The following is a 23,130-nucleotide window of genomic DNA, read 5'->3' as shown; positions in this document are numbered from 1 at the left end:
CGATCCACCATCTGATCCGGACACGGACTGAGAAACAGAATAGAAACAGACAAATATTAGCGTAGATGCCATTCTTCTTATGATGTAACGAGTACATTATGTATTATGGGGAGTGTTCCCGGTTCCGGTTGATCTAATTAATGCAGCCTAACAATCCTTTAACGGATTTGAATAATAGAAGTGTATTAGTGTGTTATGTGTAAGCCATGTTAAAGAAATGTGTCTTTAATCTAGATTTCAACTGACAGAGTGTGTCTGCCTCCCGAACAGTATTAGGCAGATTGTTCCAGAGTTTGGGTGCTAAATAGGAAAAGGATCTGCCACCCGCAGTCGATTTTGATATTCTAGGTATTATCAAATGGCCAGAGTTTTGAGAACGCAGCAGACGTGGAGGACTATAATGTGATAAGAGCTCGCTCAAGTACTGAGGAGCTAAGCCATTCAGGGCTTTATAAGTAATTAACAAGATTTTAAAATCTGTACGATGTTTGATGGGGAGCCAATGCAGTGTTGACAGAACCGGGCTAATATGGTCATACTTCCTGGTTCTAGTAAGGACTCTAGCTGCTGCATTTTGGACCAACTGTAATTTGTTGATCAAGCATGCAGAACAACCACCCAATAAAGCATTACAATAGTCTAACCTTGAGGTCATAAACGCATGAATTAGTATTTCTGCATTTGACGTTTAGAGCATAGGTCGCAATTTACATATGTTTTTGAGATGGAAAAACGCAGTTTTACAGATGCTAGAAACATGGCTTTCAAAGGAAAGATTGCTATCAAACAGCACACGTTCCTAACTGATGACGATGAATTGACAGAGCAGCCGTCAAGTGTTAGTGTTCTAGGTTATTACACACTCAAAAAAATGATTCTTGCCAGTAATAGAAATGAAGCAAACAATTTAAATAATATATATTTAAAAAAGTATAAAATAACTGTTATGATACCGAATTACGCATTCTCAGCATGAACATAATGAATCCGAAACCAACCTGATCAAATTACATAAACTATACCTAATTTGTTGCAGTAAATCGCGTATGCAGATGTTGCGCATGCGCAGATTTAAAAAAAAAAAAAAAACACTGAAGGCGGCAAATCGACGTTGACTCAACAGTAGCAAGGAAGATTAATGACGAACAGACGAGATTATAAGGTAAGATATTTTCTTCATTTATTATTGATGTATTGATGTAAACAAACTATTTTATGATGTGATCGATCCTGGTTTACTGCCCTAACTGCACTTTTTTGGCGAATGAACTAATGCTAGATATTTTCGGCCATCCTGCTAACGTTATTTTGATCATTTTAAAATGTATTATCGTTTGAGTAATTTATGTGCATCATTTTTGCATATAAGAAGATTACGCATGTATGTTTTAAACAGTGTCATGCCGATTTATATTTACTTTGCAAACATGTAACGTCAACGCTAAACGTTAGGATTTCATGTAAAAACAAATCTGTTATCAAATATATGCAACTGGATCATTATAAGGTATATGGTCGACTATGTGCATCTTTTTAGGCAGATTAGGCCTGTATTACTTTTATTTTAATGCTGAAGTGTTGTACAAACACGCTCGACGGTATATTAAAGTTGCATATAAAAGCTTGTACGATGTAATGTTAAAACAAATCGTGTTCATGGAAGTGGAACATGCATTCTTCTGAGTTGTAATGTCATTACAAAAATCAAATCATATGTCATTTTTAATATTCCAGAGACATCGTTGTGACATCATTCCACACTGAATCTGAGTAAGGTCAATCACTGACTTAAGGTATGTATAGTTTATATATATATAACTAAACTTTACTCATTTCATTTTTTTGTAAAGTGTTGACCTTTTCTCTCTTTTGTGACATTTATTTATGTGAGTATATGAAAGGTACATGGAAAAGTTTATAGGATTTCCATTTAAAACAAATTGTGTACATTAAGTTGAACATGCATTCTTTTATTGCATAGTTGTAATTTCATAACAAAACTCAAATTATATGTCATCTTTACTTTTTCAGAGACCTCAGCATTGTGACATCATTCCACATTGTCTCCAGTTTGGGGCAATCACTCAAGTAAGTGTTGTTGTTGTTTTATAAATATATAACTAAACTTGACGTTTAATTACTTTTCTAAAAGTTCTCACACTCATTTTTGATTTTTAGATATGTGAGTCTTGGGGATGTGGCAATGTAAAGTGTGTGGCACAGAAGTATCCAGTAGGTATGAGTTATTGAAACATTCTAAGCTCAAACATGGACATTTTGTGGCAAGGTTCAGGCATCCCTGTGTATACAGTAATTGTCCTTGCACCTTTAAATCATGGAATAACCTCCTAAGTCATATATACCGTGCCCACTGTGATCAGTCATCTTCAAAACAAGATCAGTTAGCCACATTTTCATGTCAGCTGTGTGCATGCATTGAGTCAAATGAAAGAGATTACTTCTGTCATCTAAATGAACATTTGCGCAAACATGAAACTGTGACTTGTGTATTTAAAGAGTGTACATTTAAAAGTAACATTTATAATACATTTCATACACATAAAAATAGGAAGCACAATCCACATGGTCTAACTGACTTTAAATTAGATGTTGTCACAGTCACTGCTGACTGTCAGGAGTCAGCCAGTTCTCCCGTTGATTTTCCTGCATGTTCATCAGAATCGGTGTTAGAGTCATGCAGTGAGGCTAATAATGATGAAGATATTTCTAAGGCATGTGTTCTTAATATTGCCCTTGTCTTATTAAAGTTGGAAAACCTTTTGCATGTCCCAGCCACCGCAGTTGATGAATTACTTCAGGAACTACATTATTCATTAACTTCAGCATCAAATCAAGTCACTTGTAGCATCATTTCTGACATTCTTAGTAATCACAACCTAGAAATTGATGAGTCTGTCATTCAAGAGCTTTCTGAAGCAGTGGGCAGGTCAAATCCCTTGGTTAAAGCCATAGAAAAAGGTGGCCCCCTTGCTACAGCTTTCAAGCGTAAGCAATTCTACAAGGAACATGTAAGTGTTGTAGAGCCAATTGAGTTTATCCTTGATCAAAAGAGTCGTAAGACCTATCAGTATATACCAATTCTGCCTTCTCTTCAGCTGTTGTTTAGTTGCAGTGATATTTTAAAGTGTGTTACTGGTGACCACGAGAGACAGAAAACTGATTCAGGGGTAGAGAAAGAACAGCAGTATAGGTCTATTAGAGATGGTCTTTATTGTAAGGAAAACTCTTTTTTTTGTGGAGAGGAATTGAAAATATCTTTGTCATTGTACATTGACGATTTTGAGCTCTGTAACCCCTTAGGCACCTCACGTAAAAAGCACAAACTTTGTGGGGTCTATTGGATTTTGAATAACTTGCCACCTGGATGCAGTTCCACACTTTCATCTATCTATCTGGCAGTTTTATGCAAGACTGAACATGTAAAGTCATATGGATATAGCACAATTTTAGAGCCCCTTTTACAGGAATTGGTTACTTTAGAGAATCATGGTGTCTACATTCCAGAGCTTGGACGGTTTGTGAAAGGTACAGTCCAGTCTGTCATTGCAGATAATTTAGGGGCCCACAGTTTAGCAGGCTTCGTAGAAAGCTTCTCCGGTGAGTACTTTTGCAGGTTTTGCGTAGGGAAGAGATTGGAGATCCAGGCAGAATCTGTTCAGACCGGGGACTTTGCCCTTAGAACAAAGGAAATTCATGATGCGCATGTCACATCTGCAAATGAAAACTCTGCAAAATTTTGTGGAGTGAAAAGAGGTTGTGTGTTAACAGAAAATTTATCTCACTTTCATGTTACTAGAGGCTACCCACCTGATATAGTACACGATTTGTTTGAGGGCATTGTCCCATTGGAACTTGCACTTTGCTTGAAAGAATTTGTTTCCAAAAAGTATCTGTCTCTTGATACTCTGAACACCTTGATCTTGAACTTCCCCTATAAGTGGGGTGACAAAACCAATAAACCTCACATTATTCCATGTACATATGCCTCCAAGAAGTCCATTGGAGGTAATGCACATGAAAATTGGAATTTGCTGAGATTGCTTCCATTCATCATTGGAGACTTGATACCAGAGACTGAGCCTGCCTGGCTTGTACTTCTTGATTTGAAAGAAATAGTCAAACTTGCTGTCGCTCCTATTCATAACGAAGAAACAATAGCCTACTTAAACTGCAAAATTGTAGAGCACAGACACAGATTTGTTGAACTTTTTCCAGCACAACTGTTACCAAAACATCATTATGTGGAGCACTATCCGCAAATGATTAAACGTTTTGGACCTCTAGTAGGGCAGTGGACTATGAGGTTTGAGGCGAAACATAGTTTCTTTAAGAAAGTTGCTCGCCACACGAATTGTTTTAAAAACATAATGCTCACACTGGCTGCCAAACACCAGCAAATGATTGCTTATCAGATCCATTCCTGTAGCCTAAAGAAGTCCACACTAGAAGTTACAAGTGTCTCCACACTTCCTGTGGATGTTTTAAACAAGGATGTGGTAACAGGTTTAAGACAGAAATATCCAGGAATTAATGAAGTTCATCTTGCAAAAAATGTGACAAACAATGGGATAAATTATAGAACTGGTATGCTGATTGCATTTGGGTCAGCTGGTGGGCTCCCAGAATTTGCTGAAATTCTTCAAATCTGTATTGTCAAAAACAGTTTGAATTTTGTTGTGAAGGTACTGTGTGCATGGTATCAAGAACATTTTAGAGCTTTTCAGTTGACTGTCTCTCCTGATAGAGAGGTTGCCCTGGTTGATCTAGATCAGCTAACTGATGCTTATCCACTGTATGATTATATGGTTGGAGAAAGACGAATGGTGACCCTGAAGAGGCACATCCTCATTTAAGGTAATGTATTTTTGAAGTGTTTTTATTTCAACAAAGTTACAGCGCAAAAATTGTATTACTGATTTATGTCATTTTCTGCTTCATTCTCTCTTTTAGAAAAGAAAAGAAAAATGTCGGGTCCGGTCATTCTGAGGATTGTTTTTGGTGGGGAAGACGATGCAAGAAAGCTTACACTTAAGACAGGAATCCCAAAGTCTATGGAGGACCTTTTCCTTGAAATAATGACAGTTTTTGGAGTGAACCAAAAGTTCAGGCTCCAGTACAAAGATAAGGACTTTGGAAATGAATACATGAATCTCATGTCAACCAGTCAAATTGAAGACAGGGATACCCTGAAAGTGATTTTTCTATCAACTGATGACTGTAACCCCTGCATGCAAGAGACTGCAACTGATGCACCTTCCTGCTCCAGCATTCTTGTGGCTTCACCCAGCTCAACTTGTAGCTCTGACACTTTTGATACAAGAGATGTTAGCCCTTGTGCCATTGACTCAGTCCAGGAAGTCAACTTGTCTGATGAATCGTTTTCCAGCAGCGCTGAGACAGTCTTATTTACGTCTCCGGAGTCTAGGACGAGTTCTTGGCCTCAGGTTTTTGGAGTTCCTCGTTTTTCATGTTCTGCTGAAATTCAGCTTCAGAGAGCTGACACAGAGTTCAACAAAAGTGGAATGCTACTTATTCCACCACCCAAACTAAGATCTGACATTCTTGAAGGCATGGCTGAGGAGATATTTAGGTATGCAGCATACCCCACTGATAGTCAGCTTGATCAGGCAGCTGAAGCCTTGATAAATGCCCACCCTTGCTTGAGGGAAAAAGGAACTCGCACTGGCCATGAAGGATGGAAACACTACCTAAAGATTAAGATGGCTAATTTTCGCTCTAAACTCAGCAAGATTGGACACCCCGAAATCGCTGTGAACTCTCTTAGGAACAAGCGCAAAGGTCAGGGCAAAGCAGCATCAAACATCAAAAAGCCAAAAAAAGCTGAGGTGAATTTCCTTCCTTGCCTTCCAAAAGGAGAAACAGCAGAAAGCATGGAGAAGGAAAGAATAGCTCTCTTAACTGAAGTGAAAAAGAAAAATAATGAGGCAGTCATTAAGGAAAAAATGCACTTGACCTTCTCCTATAGGCGGCAAGAGTTGGTTGAAGACTTGCCAATGGTTTCTGATTTACAAAGCAGGTGGCCTGCGCTGTTCTCAGTAAATGAAGTAAGTGTTATTGATATGTACACAATAAATATTTTGTAAATTTCAATGAATTCCTCCACAATACGCCTTTATTTCATTATCTTCATTTCACTTTTTTTCTCTCAGATAAACGCAGAATTCATGCGGATAACAACTGTGCCACTTCTGTCAAAGTTCTTGGCGCAGCTGGACAAATACACTGCTGCTCTACAGAAGGTCTTCAACAGCAAAGGAGGTGCTTCTGGACAGAAGATATCACGCATTATGGCAGTTGCAGACAAGGTGTGGTAAATTGCATTTCATTTCTTTAGACGTAATAACAAATATCAAACTATAATCAGTTTTTATTATTGTGCCATTTCTGATATTGTTTAATTTTGTGTCAAATTTTCAGTGTGGCGACATACACATTAAACGAGACTGTGTCATACAGAGTCTGTGTGTGTACCTCAATGAGGACATGACAACAGTCATCAAAGAATTCCAGGTTTGTATACGTATGCCCTTTTTAAAGGACCTAATATAAAATTCCAGCCTGTATGTTGCCAATATTTCAGTGAAACTGAAAATGCATTATTTATTTGTTTATTTATTATTCAATTATTTAATATGCATCTTCTTATTTTGGCCTTAGGACTGCAACCCTGAAGAAGCAGAAATAGGAATATCAGAGACCACTCTGGGGCTTTTTGTGATTCGCAAAGAAGGTGCTTGTGCTGAGGATGAGCCGGTTGATGTTGGAGTTGTGATAGAGGGTGTAAAGCTGCTACAACACTTAAAGAGTATTTCCTTGGGATTAGTAATGCTCTTCGGACTGATCTACGCTCTTAACTTAAGCTACCCTCAAAGTCTCAAGTTCACATTTGAATTCTTCCAGAAGGTACTGATGAATTTAGATGGCAGAAAGCTTTCCCCAAAGGTTCAAGCGCTTAAAATTAAAATGTTTCAGTGAATATGACATTCACTGTTTGCCTACATGTTTCCAACAACTGGAGGGAAATTGAAAACTTTTAAACAAGAATGCCCTGAAAGATATATTTTTACAAACTGATGACACTAACTCCAGCATGCAAGAGACTGCACTTTCCTGCTTCCTGTAACTCTGAAACTTTTGATACAGATTGAGTCCAGGAAGTCAATTTATCTGATCACTCATTTTCCAGTAGCATTAAGACTGTCTTGGGTTATGTCTCCAGTTCTTTGCCTTGTTATAGTAGTTTCTCTTTTTTCATGTTCTGCTGAAATTCAGCTTCAGAGAGCTGACACAGAGTTCAACAAAAGTGCAATGCTACTTATTCCACCACCCAAACTAAGGTCTGACAAAGGCTGAGGAGATCTTTAGGTATACAACATAGCAGTGAGTAGGACATGTTTTGCTGGCCTAAATGCTGAAATGTGAAAAACTGTTATATATTAAAAAAGTGTTGAAAACTTGATACATGTGAAGTAAAATAATTGCTTTTAATTTTTCACCTTTACTTTTATTTTATTGTATTTTTCTCTAAGGGTCCTGGTAATTTAATTGTTTTAACAAATATTTAGGAAGAGAAGGGACCATTTACATTTGTGTTTTGTGTTATAGATCAGGAGAAGGCACATTGCTTACTACAGTATTCCAATGTTGTACAATTATATGACCGTGTTACCATGAAAATGTTAAATTCATGGTTGATGTTGAAGTATGGTTCCTTGTGGATCCCTGTTACTTGTAGGCACACAAAGTAAAAAGTCAAGCATGAGTCATAACCACTGGAAGGTTCAGTTTAGAAGGATTCATGAAACTGCAGAAAACAGTTGCCTTTATTTTGTTAAGTACTGCATTACAGTATGTCTTGATTCCATGCTGTGTTTTTGTTTTTTTTGGTAAGATTGGATGTTACTTTTGACTCATGGGGCAATTACAACACAATAAATGTTTGAAAATGTAACATGTTTTGACCATTTATTTAATAGGATTAAGAAAATTTAAGGTGCTTATATAAAGCAAGTAACAATAAATTATTGGAAATGAGTAAAGTTTATGTATTATACAAGCATAAATGACAGTTCATCAGTTATCATAAAATTTATTTAATTAATTCATGTTAACTGAACATGAAGGGGTGAAGCTTAAATAAATGTTAACTTTTGCATTGGATTTATGTGATTAAATTGGATGGAAAATTGACATCTAATTGAATTACATAAGTTTTAACTTTTGGGGTTAAATATTTTTTTGAGTGCATGTGGGGTTTTTAGGTCTGATAATTAACACCTCTGTTATTTCAGAATTTAGCAGTAAGCAATTACTCCTCATCCAGTTTTTTATATCGACTATGCATTCCGTTAGTTTCTCAATTTGGTGTGTTTCACTGGGCCGCAAAGAAATATAGAGCTGAGTATCATCAGCATAACAGTGAAAGGTAACACCATGTCTCCTGATAATATCTCCCAAGGGTAACATGTAAAGCGTGAAAAGTAACGGCCCTAGTACTGAGCCTTGAGGTACTCCGTACTGCACTTGTGATCGATATGATATCTCTTCATTCACTGCTACGAACTGATGGCGTTCAGATAAGTATGATTTGAACCATGCTAATGCACTTCCACTAATGCCAACAAAGTGTTCTAGTCTATTTAAAAGAATGTTGTGGTCGATAGTGTCGAACGCAGCGCTAAGATCCAGTAGAACTAATAAAGAAATAAAACCACGATCAGATGATAGAAGCAGGTCATTTGTAACTCTAATGAGAGCAGTCTCAGTACTATGATATGGTCTAAATCCTGACTGGAATTCCTCACAAATACTATTTTTCTCTAAGAAGTAATATAATTGCGAGGATACTACCTTTTCTAGTATCTTTGACAGAAAAGGGAGATTTGAGATCGGCCTGTAATTAACTAAATCTTTGGGGTCAAGTTGTGTTTTTTTAATGAGAGGCTTAATAACAGCCAATATGAAGGTTTTGGGGACATATCCTAATGACAGTGATGAATTAATAATAGCCAAAAGAGGATCTATGACTTCTGGAAGCAGCTCTTTTAGTAGTTTACATTTACATTTATTCATTTAGCTGACGCTTTTATCCAAAGCGACTTACAATTGCTATATATGTCAGGTCGCACGCCTCTGGAGCAACTAGGGGTTAAGTGTCTTGCTCAGAGACACATTGGTGTCTCACAGTGGATTCGAACCCGGGTCTCTCACACCAAAGGCATGTGTCTTATCCACTGCGCTATCACCACCCCCCTCGTTTAGATGGAATAGGGTCTAACATACCTGTTGTTGGTTTAGATGATTTAACAAATGTATACAATTCTTCCTCTCCTATAGTAGAGAATGAGTGGAATTGTTCCTCAGGGGATCTATAGTGTACTATCTGATGCGATATTGTAGCTGACAGCTGCATGGTTACAATTTTATCTCTAATAGTTTCGATCTTGGAAGTAAAGTAGTTCATAAAGTCATTACTACTGTGCTGCTGGGTAATGTCTGCACCTGCTGATGTTATATTTTTTGTTAATTTAGCCACTGTATTGAATAAATACTTGGGGTTGTGTTTGTTGGCAGAACTGCTTGTGGTTCCAGCCAACCCATTGTTTCATCACAATTTCACCATCCAGTTAGGCACATCATAACTCCTTCATAAACAGCCAGAAACCTTGGAGTTATGATTGATGATCAGCTGACTTTCTCAGACCACATTGCTAAAACTGCCCAGTCCTGCAGATTTGCTTTATTCAACATCAAGAAGATCAGGCCCTTTCTTTCGGAACATGCTTCACAACTCCTTGTTCAAGCTCTTGTTCTGTCCAGGCTGGACTATGGCAGGTCTTCCAGACAGTTCTATCAAAACTTTACAATTAATCCAGAAAGCGGCAGCAAGATTCATTTTTAATGAGCCAAAAAGAATGCACGTCACACTTCTGTTTATCAATTTGCACTGGCTACCAATAGCTGCTCGCTTAAAATTCAAGGCATTAATGTTTGCCTACAAAACCACCACTGGCTCTGCACCCCTTTACCTAAATTCATTACTTCAGACTTATGTGCCCTTTAGAAGCTTATGTTCTGCAAGTGAACATTGCTTTATTGTGCCATCCCAAAGAGGCACAAAATCACTTTCATGAACTTTTAAATTAAATGTTCCCTCCTGGTGGAATTACTTGCCCAAATTAAGCCGAGCAGCTGAGTCCTTAGCCATCTTCAATAATCAGCTAAAAAACACATCTCTTCAATCTTCATTTGACCCTCAAACTCTTGTTCTCTCTATAACCCCTTTCACACTGCACGTTGGTCCCGGAAAATTGCCGGAGTGCCCTCTGTGTGAACGCAAACACGTCCCGGGATTAATTCTGGGATCGATCCCGGGTTGGGGACCTAGTAACAGTGCTTGAAGTGGGCCTGTACGCACCGGTACGCAGTACCGGCACTTCTATATTTGAGCCTTTAGAGTACCTGCACTTTTTTGTGTGTACCGGCACTTATGACATGTTGCCGGTACTCTGAGTAAAATCATCAGGGTCTGGGTGATTAGGCTATATGATCCCATATATGATCAGAAATTATATAGAAACTATTTAAATCACACTACCCAGGCGGGATCACCTCTCATCTCGACTAATCACGTGAATGAACGTAAGCAGAGTCGGTCTACTTCATTGTGTGGTGCGCGAGAACATGTCAGGGGAGGCGCATGGAGTAGTAGAATAATAATTAATTATTGATTACTAATTTGAATCAGTAGTTTATATCTAAAATCATATCTTAAAATGAAAAGAAGCAGGCTTTTGCAATCACATCATTTTAAACCGTAAACTCCTGGAAAGTCCAATCTGGTTTCATAAAAATACGTTCCTCTGTGCACTTTCTATGTGACACCGTTTTACGTACCTTATTGCACATTTCACCGCAGTTTCAAAGAGAAATGTCCACTGAGTGGCGCTAAAACACAGGTTAAATACGTGAACCCTGGCACGTTTTTATTAAGTTGATATAGGTATGTATTGCTGTTTTTATTATGTTGATATAGGTATGTATTGCTGTTTTTATTATGTTGCTACAGGTACGTACTGCGGCGGTTCAGAATTCAAATATCCGGGGTCTGTCTCTAAAAGTTAAAGCTCCAAACCCAACCCTAAACCTAACCGATAGTGTTAACAAATGCAAAACTGGTATAAAAACGTATTTGTTGATGCAACTGTGCCATTTCAACTACCTTTTATGCAGATTTGAACTGTTTTGTCGAACCGTAGTTACACGGGATTCAAACCGGAGCTCCTTGTCTTCTAAGTACGGCTCCATACTCCGTGAGCTACCGAACAAACTTTCCATCTATGAAAACCCATAGATACGAGGCTGGATATGTGCGATGCTAACATTCGAAAGCATCAGTTTTCAAATCTCCCAACATATTAATATTGTTTTGAAGTTGTAACATGATATTCTTAAAGTAATTGTGTGAAAAATATGCTTTATTAATCAAAACTCTGTAAATTTGTGTGAAAAGGAGTGTCAGAGATTTACTGCCTCTAGTGTTTGTTTGTTTTTGTTTCTTTATGTAGTTATTATGTTACTGGTACGTATTTTGTGTCTTGCCGGCACTTCTTTTTTTCCACTTCAAGCACTGCCTAGTAACATTGAAAGTGAAAGTGACATACGGCCAAGTATGGTGACCCATACTCGGAATTCGTGCTCTGCATTTAACCCATCCAACGTGCACACACACAGCAATGAACACACACACACCGTGAACACACACCCAGAGCAGTGGGCAGCCATTTATGCTGCGGCGCAACTGTTGTAATTCCTACACCGTTCACCTGATTTGGATGTAAATACCCTCAAATTAAAGCTGACAGACTGCAGTTAAAGTACATCTTGTTCGTTTCATTTGAAATCCATTGTGGTAGTGTATAGAGCCAAAAATGTTAGAATTGTGTCGATGTCCCAATATTTATGGACCTGACTGTATGTAACATATTATAGGCACTGTATATCCTGTACCTACCTCTGCTTATTGCACTTCTGGTTAGATGCTAACTGCATTTCGTTGTCTTGTACCTTACATGTGCAATGACAATAAAGTTGAATCTAATCTAATCTAATAAAAGCGTCTGCTAAATGATTCAATGTAAATGTAATGAAAATACAGGGCTGACATTGGTCTCCTGTGATGTCATTGCACGCATCATCTATGGTCTGGAGAAGAGAGACTTGTTTGTGAGGCCTATTGTGAACCTTCCACCTGAGAAAAACTCCTCAGTCGGGTTAAAGTAAGGAAAGGGGAGTGCGGCGGTAAATACAAGGTGATAAACTGAGGATGGGCCTGAAACCATGATTGCACTCAAGTCGCTAGGAATTCTGGGCCCATTGCACTAATTTTGCACATTCAGTGGGGGGTGGTCGGGCCCCCCAGAGAACATCGTTCTGGGCCGCTCTCAACCGCTGGGCTCTTAACCTCTCCTCCATGTCATGACCAGGTTAAAGCCTGCCTCATCCAAAAATTTGAATGGTTTTCTTCAGCTTCTAGCTCTATCACCCTCTAAAAAGACATTTACTGTAGGAAAAACAAATACTCATAATTTTTTTTTTTTTCTCCAAACAACAGACATGTTGAAACTGATCATACCTGACCATACTCGGTCCTCAGTTGCTTTCATAATCTAAACATTTAATATTGTCATTTTCCATAAAACAACTATGCTTTAAGAGTTATGCAACAGTTGCATAGCATTTGGAGCAGTTGTATCAATTGATAGTTAGATCATTGTAATGAAATTAATAGATACTCAATTCAGATGTAATGTGTGGGTTGCATTTTGAAGTAGTAATACTTTGATGTTAAGTTGTGTCATTTTGAACCAGTGATTTTAGTTCAATGAACAAAAGATCTTTGGTTCATGTGTTTTGTATCCAAGCATTTGGAAAAAGTGTTAAGTCTTTTGAAAAATGTGCGTTTTGATCATCGGTTGTGAATTATGTGTCTAGAGTTTTTATAAATTACATGAAGGTTCTGTTATTACTGCAAAAATGATTGTAAAAAAACTGTAGCATATTTAGTATTGGGGCATCCAAGTTATTTGACATATTTGAACTTTTTGTTTTTTTAAAGTAACAGTTACTTTCCCTGGTAATTACTTTTATACTGATGTAACTCAGTTACTAACTCAGTTACTATTTGTGAGAAGTAACTAGTAACTATAAGTAATTAATTTTTAAAAGTAACATGCCCAACACTGCATAATAATATTAAGATACACTGTCAATAAGCAGAAAAAATTAATTAATTAATTAAATAACCATGTAGGTCTACATGTTCAGAATACACACGTGGTCAGAATTGTTGGTACCCTTGGTAAATATGATCAAAGATGGCTGTGAAAATAAATGTGCATTGTTAATCATTTTGATATTTTATTAAAAAAATAAAATAACAAGAAAATCACAAAAACTAAGCTTTCATTGGACAATAAGAATTTAAAATGGGGGGAAATATTATGAAATGTTTTTTCTTAAATACATGTTGTACACAATTACTGGTACCCCTAGAAATTCTTATGAGTAAAATATATCTGAAATATATTCCCATTCATATTCACAATTTTGAGCACACCAGCGTGATTATGAACATGAAATTATCCAGCCATGGCTTCCTGTTTCACAGAAATATTAATCACCCATCACAATGAAAAAAAAAACAAAGAATATATTTCTGATGTGCAGCAAAAGATAAATGAGCTTCACAAATTAGAAAGTGGCTTAAAGAAAAGAGCTAGAGCAGTGAAAATTCCCATTTCCACCATCAGGGCAATAATTAAGAAGTTCCAATCAACAGAAAATGTTATGAATCTGCCTGGAAGAGGACGTGTGTCTATATCATCCTAATGCACGGTGAGGAGGAGAGTTTGAGTGGCCAAAGACTCTTCAAGGATCACAGCTGGAGAATTGCAGAAAAAGGTTGAGTTTCAGGTGACAGAAAACCTTTAAAAAATTATCAAACAGTACCTACATCACCACATGTTGTTTGGGAGGGCTTCAAGAAAAAAAATCAAGAAAAGAAAATGCTTTCACCAAAAAACAATCTCCAGCATATTCAGTTGTCAGACACGACTGGAACTAGAAATGGGACTGGCTTCTATGTCAGACGTAACTAAAAAATTAGCTTTTTAGCAGCAAACACTCAAGATGGGTTTAGTAAACACAAGGATAAAAAAAGTACCCCATGTTGTGTACAATGAAATAGCTGTATTTTTGATGTTGTGGGCCTATATTTCTGCTGGAGGTCCTGGACATCTTGTTTAGACACATGGCATCACTGATTCTATCAAATACCAACAGATAAAAAAATCAAAAAGTGACTGATTCTGTTAGAAATCGTATAATGGGCCATGTCTGGATCTTCCAACCGGACAATAATCCAAAAACAAACCTTAAAAAGCAACACAAAAATGGGTCACTGGGCACAAAACCAAGCTTCTGCTATGGTCATTCCAGTCCTCTGACCTGCACCCTGTAGAAAATGAGTGGGGTGAACTGAAGAGGAGAAGCACCGTCATGGAGCTGTGAATCTGAAGGATCTGGAGTGATTCTGGATGAAGGAATGGTCTCTGATCTTTTGTCAGGTGTTCTCTAACCTCCTCAGGCATTATAGGAGAAAACTCCTATACCAGGCGTCCTCAAATCTGGCCCACTCCTGCAGAGTTTAACTCTAACCCTTATCAAACACACCTGAGCATGCTAATCAGAGTCTTCAAGATCATTAGAAAATCACAGGTAGGTGAGAATGATCAGGGTTGGAGCTAAACTCTGAAGAAGATTAGCCCTCCAGAGAAAGATTTGGGGAACCCTGTCCTATAATATTTTGGCAAATGGTTTCAAAAAGTTTTGAATTAAAGGGTACCGTTAATTGCGTCCAATGTGTATTAGAGAAAAACATTTATTTCATAATGATATTTCCCCCCATTTTAAATTCTTATTCTCCAATGAAAGGTAAAATTTTTGTGATTTTTTTTTTAAATAGATCAAAAGGATTAACAATGCAAATTTATTTCCACAGCCTTCTTTGATCATATTTACAAAGGGTACCAACAATTCTGACCACGTGTGTATAAGTCTGGATATTCAGATTCTTGATATAAAACTGTGAATACTTGGGTAATATTTACTCATTGAAATCAAACGATCTCTTATTATTCTAATTTATTATTAGATATATGCTAAATTTACAATATGGTAGCGAGGTGACTTCAATGTCATGACGTCATCAACAATCCATTTCTTTATTATATGTGCTTGAGTCCAGGGTCTGCAGAAACATCCTAATTCAAAATTCTGTTGGTTTAGTAAATATTTCGGTAACACTTTATTTCGACAGTCCATGGGCCTAATGGCCTAATGGATAGAGAGTCGGGCTCGTAACCCAAAGGTCGTGGGTTCGAGTCTCAGGTCCGGCAGGGATTGTAGGTGGGGGGAGTGAATGTCCAGCGCTCTCTCCACCCTCAATGGAGAAACTTTGCAAGTATATGTCGACTTATTCTACTAACCCTAAACCTACCCTACTGAGAGTTAGTAGACATGTAGTTGTGAATTAATGAGAATTAGTTTACGTGTAGTTGACACGTAAACTAGATTACTTATAGTTAGTAGAATGTCTAAAGTGGACTCAAAATAAAGTGTAAGTTTTCTGTAGAAATGTTTTACGACTGTTTGTTGCAATAGATATTTGAGAAGCCTGACATTTGGCACGGTCATTAATATGATTACGATAGTTTCATTTTCAAAAAAAAAAATCACGATAATCATCAAAACCTTTTTATCGCAACACTCCTAGTTGTCACTAAAGTATCAAACCAGTGCTGTACTCGAAAACCCACTCATTTGATTCCAAGTCCATGCAGAGATTGAGTAGGTTGTGTCCAAATGACAAGACCATTATAAAAGAAAATATGGCCTTGGACTCAGACTCGAACAGCATGTCACAGCATGCATATAACATTGCCCTGCAAATTATTGTGGGCAAATTCCATTAATTTCAATAGGAATTCATGTGTTTGGGAGTTTTGCACGAGGGTGGAAAAATTCACTATGCAAATATCGCATAAGCGCCATCAGAAAGACTATTTCTTTATTGACTTTATTGAGGTTCAACATCACAAAAAGGTCTGTTGAAAATAGGGTAGCTTTCTATGTATTTATAGAGCTGTGAAAAAGTTTTTGCAACATCCTTTTTTTATGGATAGGTTGTCTTATACCAAACTGTTTCAGAAATTTAAACTAAATCTAAAAAAAGACAACTAAAAAGTTGTCTAAAACCAACTAGGTCTGTGTAAAATTCCAGAAATTATGAGGAAGATGGTAATTAAATAATATCAGTCTGGATTGGGTTACAAAGCTATTTCAAAGGCTCTTGGACTCCACAAAGAACCACAGTGAGAGGCATTATCTCCAAATGGAGAAAAAAAAAAAAAAACTCAGCACATAGTAGCGAATCTTCCCAGATTGACCGACCTTCTGAAATTCCTCCAAAAGCACATTGACGGCTCATCCAGGAAGTCCAAAAGACAACAGTGCAGGAACTGCAGCTTTTCTTGCATTAATAAAGATCACTGTTCATACATCCACAATCCAAAACTGGCCAAAAATGACATCCATGGAAGAGTGGTGAGGAGAAAACCACTGCTAACCCAGAAGAACACTGAAGCTAGTCTGAATCTGATGATGACAAACATACCTTGATGATCCTCAAACCTTTTGGGAGAATGTTTGGCCATAAAATGATGTGGGCATATTTAAATCTGTATTTATTCATGAATTTCACTTTTTATACCACTCATCAACCCCCACTAAATTTTAAGTGTTAAGTATTTTGTCATTAAATATTCTAATAGTATAACATTTAATCACAGATAGACCAAAGTTCGATTTAAAAGAGCATGCTTACATCCCATCCTCCTATTTTAAGATTGTGTTACTAAAACTATGGAAAAAACGTGCTCTTATCAGTTTTGTGAACAAGTTTTAAGCAAAAACTCCTAGCTAGGAACTCTTCTGAGAGCTGCTAGTGGGAAAAATAAAAATCTTTGTGAAAACGGCCCCTGATCTTCAGGTCTGTGCAGCCTTCTTATGATGTTCATATAGTGCCCTCTGCTGGTTTGCTCCTATTACCATTTAGTTTCTTGTTAACTACAGAAAATGTATTGCATGTTACATAGAAATAGGAAAACTACAATAGAAATGTATCACATCTATACATTATAAGGGCCTTTCTTATTTGATTGTTCTGTTCATTTTTTAGCGTGTTTTTGCCAAGCTAAATCCATTTTTCTGATCCCAGTTCATTATGAAATTAAAAGTGAGTTTGACTATGTAACTGATAAATGGTGGAAGTTTATTAGATAAATACTATTATATACATGCTGGCAAAAGAGCTCATGTGTGCCTGTATTGAATAAATCCCCTCTTAATATCCATGAATATTAGTCATAGGAAGGCTTTGGCTATTGCTAAGGTGCTGGCTGAATTTTGGGTTGTTCATTGGGCGAACACATGGGTAGAACCCAGGTCTGCAGCCCTTATACTGTGATGACATAAAAGCTTTATGTGCTGTGGAAGGGGCTAATATTTCCATTGTCAAATGAAGTATACTTTAGCATACTTTAAAAAAGTGCCTACAACAGAGTTAAAATACTTTTAAAAAATACTTAAGTGTGAACTGAATTTAATGTTTTCAGACACTTAACTGCATATTATTTGCAATTTACTTTAAGTAATTAAGTACATTTTATATATAATTTCATAATTACTTATATTGTCTTTTAAACATATTTAGTGTACTGCTGAATGACAAATATGTATGTAATGTTAAATATAAATATTAAATATTAAATATTTATTTTAATAATTTTTAATTTTAAACATATTTAGTGTACTGCTGAATGACAAATATGTATGTAATGTTAAATATAAATATTAAATATTTAAAATTTATTTTAAATATTTAAAATGTGCTTTTAAGTAATACTTTTAACTTGACATTTTTACAAAGTACACTTTTTAAAAATTGTACTTAAGTGTGTTCAGAAACTCTTACAAAAATGTCTACTTAAGTACACTTTTTATTTCAATAATATATTATTTGCAAGTACAGCTTTTTATTATTATTATTTTAATCTATATGCTTATAGGATTCGAAGAACACATAAGTTCACATTTGACACGATTAAGTGCACTTCTTTTTCACAAGGGTTAAATTATATGTTCAAGAATTCTGTCATTATTTACTCATCCTCACCTGGTGTCTCAAAAGGCATTTGCTGTTGAACGTCTTTTGCTCAAACGATGCCAGGTTTTAATACGCAGAACAGATGCCTCATAGTTTTGAAATTTGGTATTACGGGAAAAGCTAATATTGTTTATCTCCTGTATGATAAATTGCTTGTGTTTTTCATCATTTGTATTGTAAGACGCCTGGGATACAGGCATCTACTTAGTCAGTGCTTCTTGGTCTTGGAATCCAGCACTGCACATTTTGGATGTGTCCTTTTTTTAACACACCCGATTTATATAATCAGATCCTCCAAAACCACTGTGCAAAATGATTAAATGCAAAATATTTCAGAAAGGGGAAATTTGGAATGAACTATTTCTTTAATATCTTTATATGTCTTTATAAAGCGCATCACTTCACAGTGCAATTTTTCTTTATGACTGAAAAGAGGTAGGCTAAATGTGCAGTCATTTGTTTAACACTCTAGCAGTGCCAGCTTCTTGGCAAAAGAGTGATAGTCATCTTTGAACAACTGCAGCTAATGGAGTTACTACAGTTCAGTTTAGAAAGGATAAATGATGCATCAGGATCTCGCGGAGCCTTGACTTCATCACTAATTCTCACAGCTCATTCACAGGTCTGCATCATAAAACACAGCTGGTCATGGACCACTAGTGCATTGTGGTAAAAAGAGGACAGGTGATTCAGGTATTGGTACTGTGATTAAAATAAAAAAGAAAGAAGTCTGAAAGATCTGTTCCAAAATCGAGAGATTTGACTCACAGTTGGTTCCAGCGCTGGGTAAAATATGACGAACCCAGCTATTGGGTTGTTTAGACTCAGCGGTTGGGTTAAACATTTAATATGTGTATTATGTGTTCTGTCCAATATTCACCCAGCACTGGGTTTTATTTAACCCTGCATTTTTTAGAGTGTACTGTGTATACATTTATATATTTCTATTCTTCTATTTTATATTATATATTATATATTTAATATATAAACATAACCTATATTTCTCAAATATATACATGCATGTGCTTATATATATTTATAGTATTTATATATACATAATAAATATACACAGTATACACACATATATTATGTAAACAAAAACTTTTATTTTGGATGCGATTAACCGTTTGGCAGCACTAATATATATATATATATATATATATATATATATATATATATATATATATATATACTACTACTCAAAAGTTTAGGATCAGTAAAATATTTTATGTTTTTCTAAAGATGTTTCTTCTGCTCATCAAGGCTGTTTCTATTTGATCAAAAATACAGAAAAAAAACTGTTTTGAGAAACATTATTGCAATTTAAAATAAAAAAAATATATTTTAATATGCTTTAATATACTAAAATATAATTTATTCCTGTGATCTAAGCTAAATTTTCAGCATCATTTCTCTAGTGTTCAGTGTCACATGATCCTTCAGAAATCATTCTAATATGCTGATTTATAATCAATGTTGGAAACCGTTGTGCTGCTTCATTTTTTTTTGGGGGGGGGGGGGGGGGCTGTGATATATATATATATATATATATATATATATATATATATATATATATATATATAGGATTCTTTGATTAATAAAAGGTTAAAAAGAACAGCATTTATTTAAAAAATTTATTTTGTGTTACAATATACAATGCTATCGAAAAGTTTGGGACAGTAATTTTTGCTTTTTTTTTTTTTTTTAAGAAATTAATACTTTTATTCGGGAGGGATGTGTTAAATGAATAAATGTCATAGTAAAGACTTATATTGTTGGAAAAGATTTCTATTTTGAACAAATTATGTTCTTTTTATCTTTGTATTCATCAAAGAATCAAAGAAAAAACTATCACAGGTTCCAAAAAACAACTATATTAAGCAGCACAACAGTTTCAACACTCATAATAAATCAGCATATTAGAATGATCTCTGAAGGATCATGTCACACTGAAGACTGGAGTAATGATGCTGAAAATTCAGCGCTGCATCACAGAAATAAATTCTATTTTAAAGTATATTAAAATAAAAAACAATATTGCTGTTTTTTTCTGTAGTTTTGATTGAATAAATACAGCCTTGATGACCAGAAGAGACTCCCTTAAAAAACATAAAAAATCTTACTGATCCCAAACTTTTGAGGGGCAGCATACATATATACACTATGTGTGTGTGTGTGTGTGTGTGTGTGCATGTGTGTGTGTGTGTGTTTTCCACTTCTGTCCCTGTTTGACTTCAAATTGATTCATTGTAGTACTAAAACATAGCAAAAGCAAACGATGTGCCATAATTAAAAGTTGCTTGAGTGAAATATATGCGCTCTGATGTGAAAGAGTGACTCACTTGTCCTGGGGATTGTTTCAGGAAACTCTGGGAGGAGGTAGGCTAGCTTTCCCGGAATGCTGCTCTCTATCTGACATGAGCCCAGCTTGATACTCTCACATCATGAAGTGGGAAGGAATAGTGAACAGCCTGTTGAACGGTTGCAGGGAATATGTGCTCAGTTACAGCGCTGAAACACGCCATGGCCACGCAAAACAGCACGTCAAACACATCTACGTTTAGCTATAGCTTCGCGCACTGTATGATTCATGTTGCTGCTATTTTTGATCTTATCCTGCACACAGTGTGTGTGAGAGAGTCCACAGATGTCCAGATGTTTATGTCTGTAACATTGCCAACCTTTTACTCAGCTGTTTATGATAAAAGTGTTGAAGAACTACCACTTTCAGATGGATCAACACAATGTGCAGCTGTGATACGTCCTGGAGACTCAAAGGAAGTAGCATGCAATTTATAAAACTGCCTATTATTTTTATATTTGTATCTGCACCTGTTTTCTCTACTTATTAACCTCAAACTCTGTTTTTGTGTGTTTTATGTGCATCTCTCTGTCACGTTACAGAAACGAGGTCTGGGTCCAAGAATGCAGGGAGGTGTCTTTAATAAAACAAACTAACACAAAGGCCAACACGGCACAATAAACAGAAACCAAAACATAACATAACATAAGCAGATCTCAGAAACGGAAGCAAGACATGAATCACGGGTAACAAACATATAATGAAAGCACACAGAGTGGTGAGAAGGTGGAAGCTATATAGTCCGTGGTGATGGGGATCAGCTGTGGGTGTAATGATTAGCCAGGTGTGTGCAATGAAACAGGTGTATGCGTGTAATCCTGTGAGTGGAGTCCGGGAGGAAAGGAGATGGCGACCTCTGGTGGGGAAGGGCAGACCTGCAGTCCGGCCTCGTGACAGTACCCCACCTTAAAGGAACGGCTTCCAGACGTTCCCCAAGATCCAACAGTCCGGAGGGGGGTGAAACAGTGAACAGGGGGAGGGATGGCGGGCCAGGTCCGTGTGGGGGCAGAGGGTCTGGAGATGGAGGCAGCGCAGGAAGCCAGGGCGGGTCTGGAGGAACGGACCAGGGGGGCTCCAGCCCAACAGGAACCCCAGGGCCCAGCCAGGGTGGGGCCGGAGGGACAAACCAGGCAGTTTGTTTAAGAACGGCCTCTGTGGCCGTGACAGGGGAGACAGTGAGTTCAGGAACGGCCTCTGTGGCCGTGACAGGGCAAACAGTGAGCTCAGGAACGGTCTCTGTGGCCGTGACAGGGGAGACAGTGAGTTCAGGAACGGCCTCTGACAGGGTAAGGAGCTCGAGTGGAGCCTGCAGGGCGAGAAGTTCGGGTAGAGCCGGCAAGGCGAGGAGCTCGGGTGGCGCCGGCAGGGCAAGACGCTCGGGTGGCGCCGGCAGGGCGAGGAGTCTGGGTGGCGCCGGCAGGGCGAGGAGTCTGGGTGGCGCCGGCAGGGCGAGGAGTCTGGGTGGCGCCGGCAGGGCGAGGAGCACGGGTGGCGCCGGCAGGGCGAGGAGCACGGGTGGCGCCGGCAGGGCGAGGAGCACGGGTGGCGCCGGCAGGGCGAGGAGCACGGGTGGCGCCGGCAGGGCGAGGAGCTTGAGTGGCTCTAACACGGCCTCCTGGCCAGCAGTGAGCTCTTGGGAGGCCTCCTGGCCTTGTGAGACGGAAGCCTTCTTCCGTCTCTTCCTCCGTTTCCGGGAGCGGGATGCCGTGGCATACTCCGCCTCCACAGTGGGCGCCGCTGCGGCATTCTCGGCCACCTCTGGGTGATAGAGAGCGGCCACCGCCGCCTCGGGAGCGCTGTGCACGGCCACCGCTGCCTCGGGAGCGCTGCGAGCGTGCCCCGCCGACATCTCCGCCGCTAACTCCACCCTGAAGGCTGAGCCGCTCACCTGAAGAATCCTGTCAATGTAACCATCCAACGACTCCTCAGGGTCCCAGTATGGTGCTCGGGACCTGAACGGCTCAGCTAGACCACTCCAGAAAAAGACCACCAGACACTCCTTCTCAACGGTCGACTGCCGAGCCAACCCGATGAACTCCTTGGAGTAATCCTCCACGCTCCGATCCCCCTGGCGCATGTTCAATAACCTCCCCGCTGGACCCATCTTTGGTGCTTTCATTCTGTCACGTTACAGAAACGAGGTCTGGGTCCAAGAATGCAGGGAGGTGTCTTTAATAAAACAAACTAACACAAAGGCCAACACGGCACAATAAACAGAAACCAAAACATAACATAACATAAGCAGATCTCAGAAACGGAAGCAAGACATGAATCACGGGTAACAAACATATAATGAAAGCACACAGAGTGGTGAGAAGGTGGAAGCTATATAGTCCGTGGTGATGGGGATCAGCTGTGGGTGTAATGATTAGCCAGGTGTGTGCAATGAAACAGGTGTATGCGTGTAATCCTGTGAGTGGAGTCCGGGAGGAAAGGAGAT

General features: G+C 38.1%; 1 protein-coding gene across 1 annotated transcript; it reads left to right on the top strand.

Moving 5' to 3' along the window:
- The first annotated feature begins 1,088 nt into the window (after nucleotides 1–1,088).
- LOC306857854 (uncharacterized protein) lies at nucleotides 1,089–7,991 on the top strand. Its single transcript, XM_079398084.1, has 8 exons — nucleotides 1,089–1,162; nucleotides 1,735–1,793; nucleotides 2,032–2,088; nucleotides 2,179–4,875; nucleotides 4,972–6,086; nucleotides 6,192–6,347; nucleotides 6,460–6,552; nucleotides 6,700–7,991. The coding sequence occupies exons 5-8, from the start codon at nucleotides 4,986–4,988 to the stop codon at nucleotides 7,015–7,017; spliced, it is 1,668 nt and encodes a 555-aa protein (XP_079254210.1). The 5' UTR covers nucleotides 1,089–1,162; nucleotides 1,735–1,793; nucleotides 2,032–2,088; nucleotides 2,179–4,875; nucleotides 4,972–4,985; the 3' UTR covers nucleotides 7,018–7,991.
- The last annotated feature ends 15,139 nt before the right edge of the window (nucleotides 7,992–23,130 follow it).

This window comes from Barbus barbus (assembly GCF_936440315.1).
Source record: "Barbus barbus genome assembly, chromosome: 38".
Classification (NCBI taxonomy): Eukaryota; Metazoa; Chordata; class Actinopteri; order Cypriniformes; family Cyprinidae; genus Barbus; species Barbus barbus.
The sequence above is the reverse complement of the archived record's forward strand: the minus strand, read 5'-3'. Positions and strand labels throughout refer to the sequence as shown.

What these genes read in the sequence shown, in the direction of transcription:
- LOC306857854 (XM_079398084.1), top strand. Translation starts at nt 4,986, where the DNA reads ATGTCGGGTCCGGTCATTCTGAGGATTGTTTTTGGTGGGGAAGACGAT. An exon ending in CGCTGTTCTCAGTAAATGAA is followed by an intron (nt 6,087 to 6,191) that starts GTAAGTGTTATT and finishes TTTTTCTCTCAG; the next exon opens with ATAAACGCAGAATTCATGCG. An exon ending in TTATGGCAGTTGCAGACAAG is followed by an intron (nt 6,348 to 6,459) that starts GTGTGGTAAATT and finishes TCAAATTTTCAG; the next exon opens with TGTGGCGACATACACATTAA.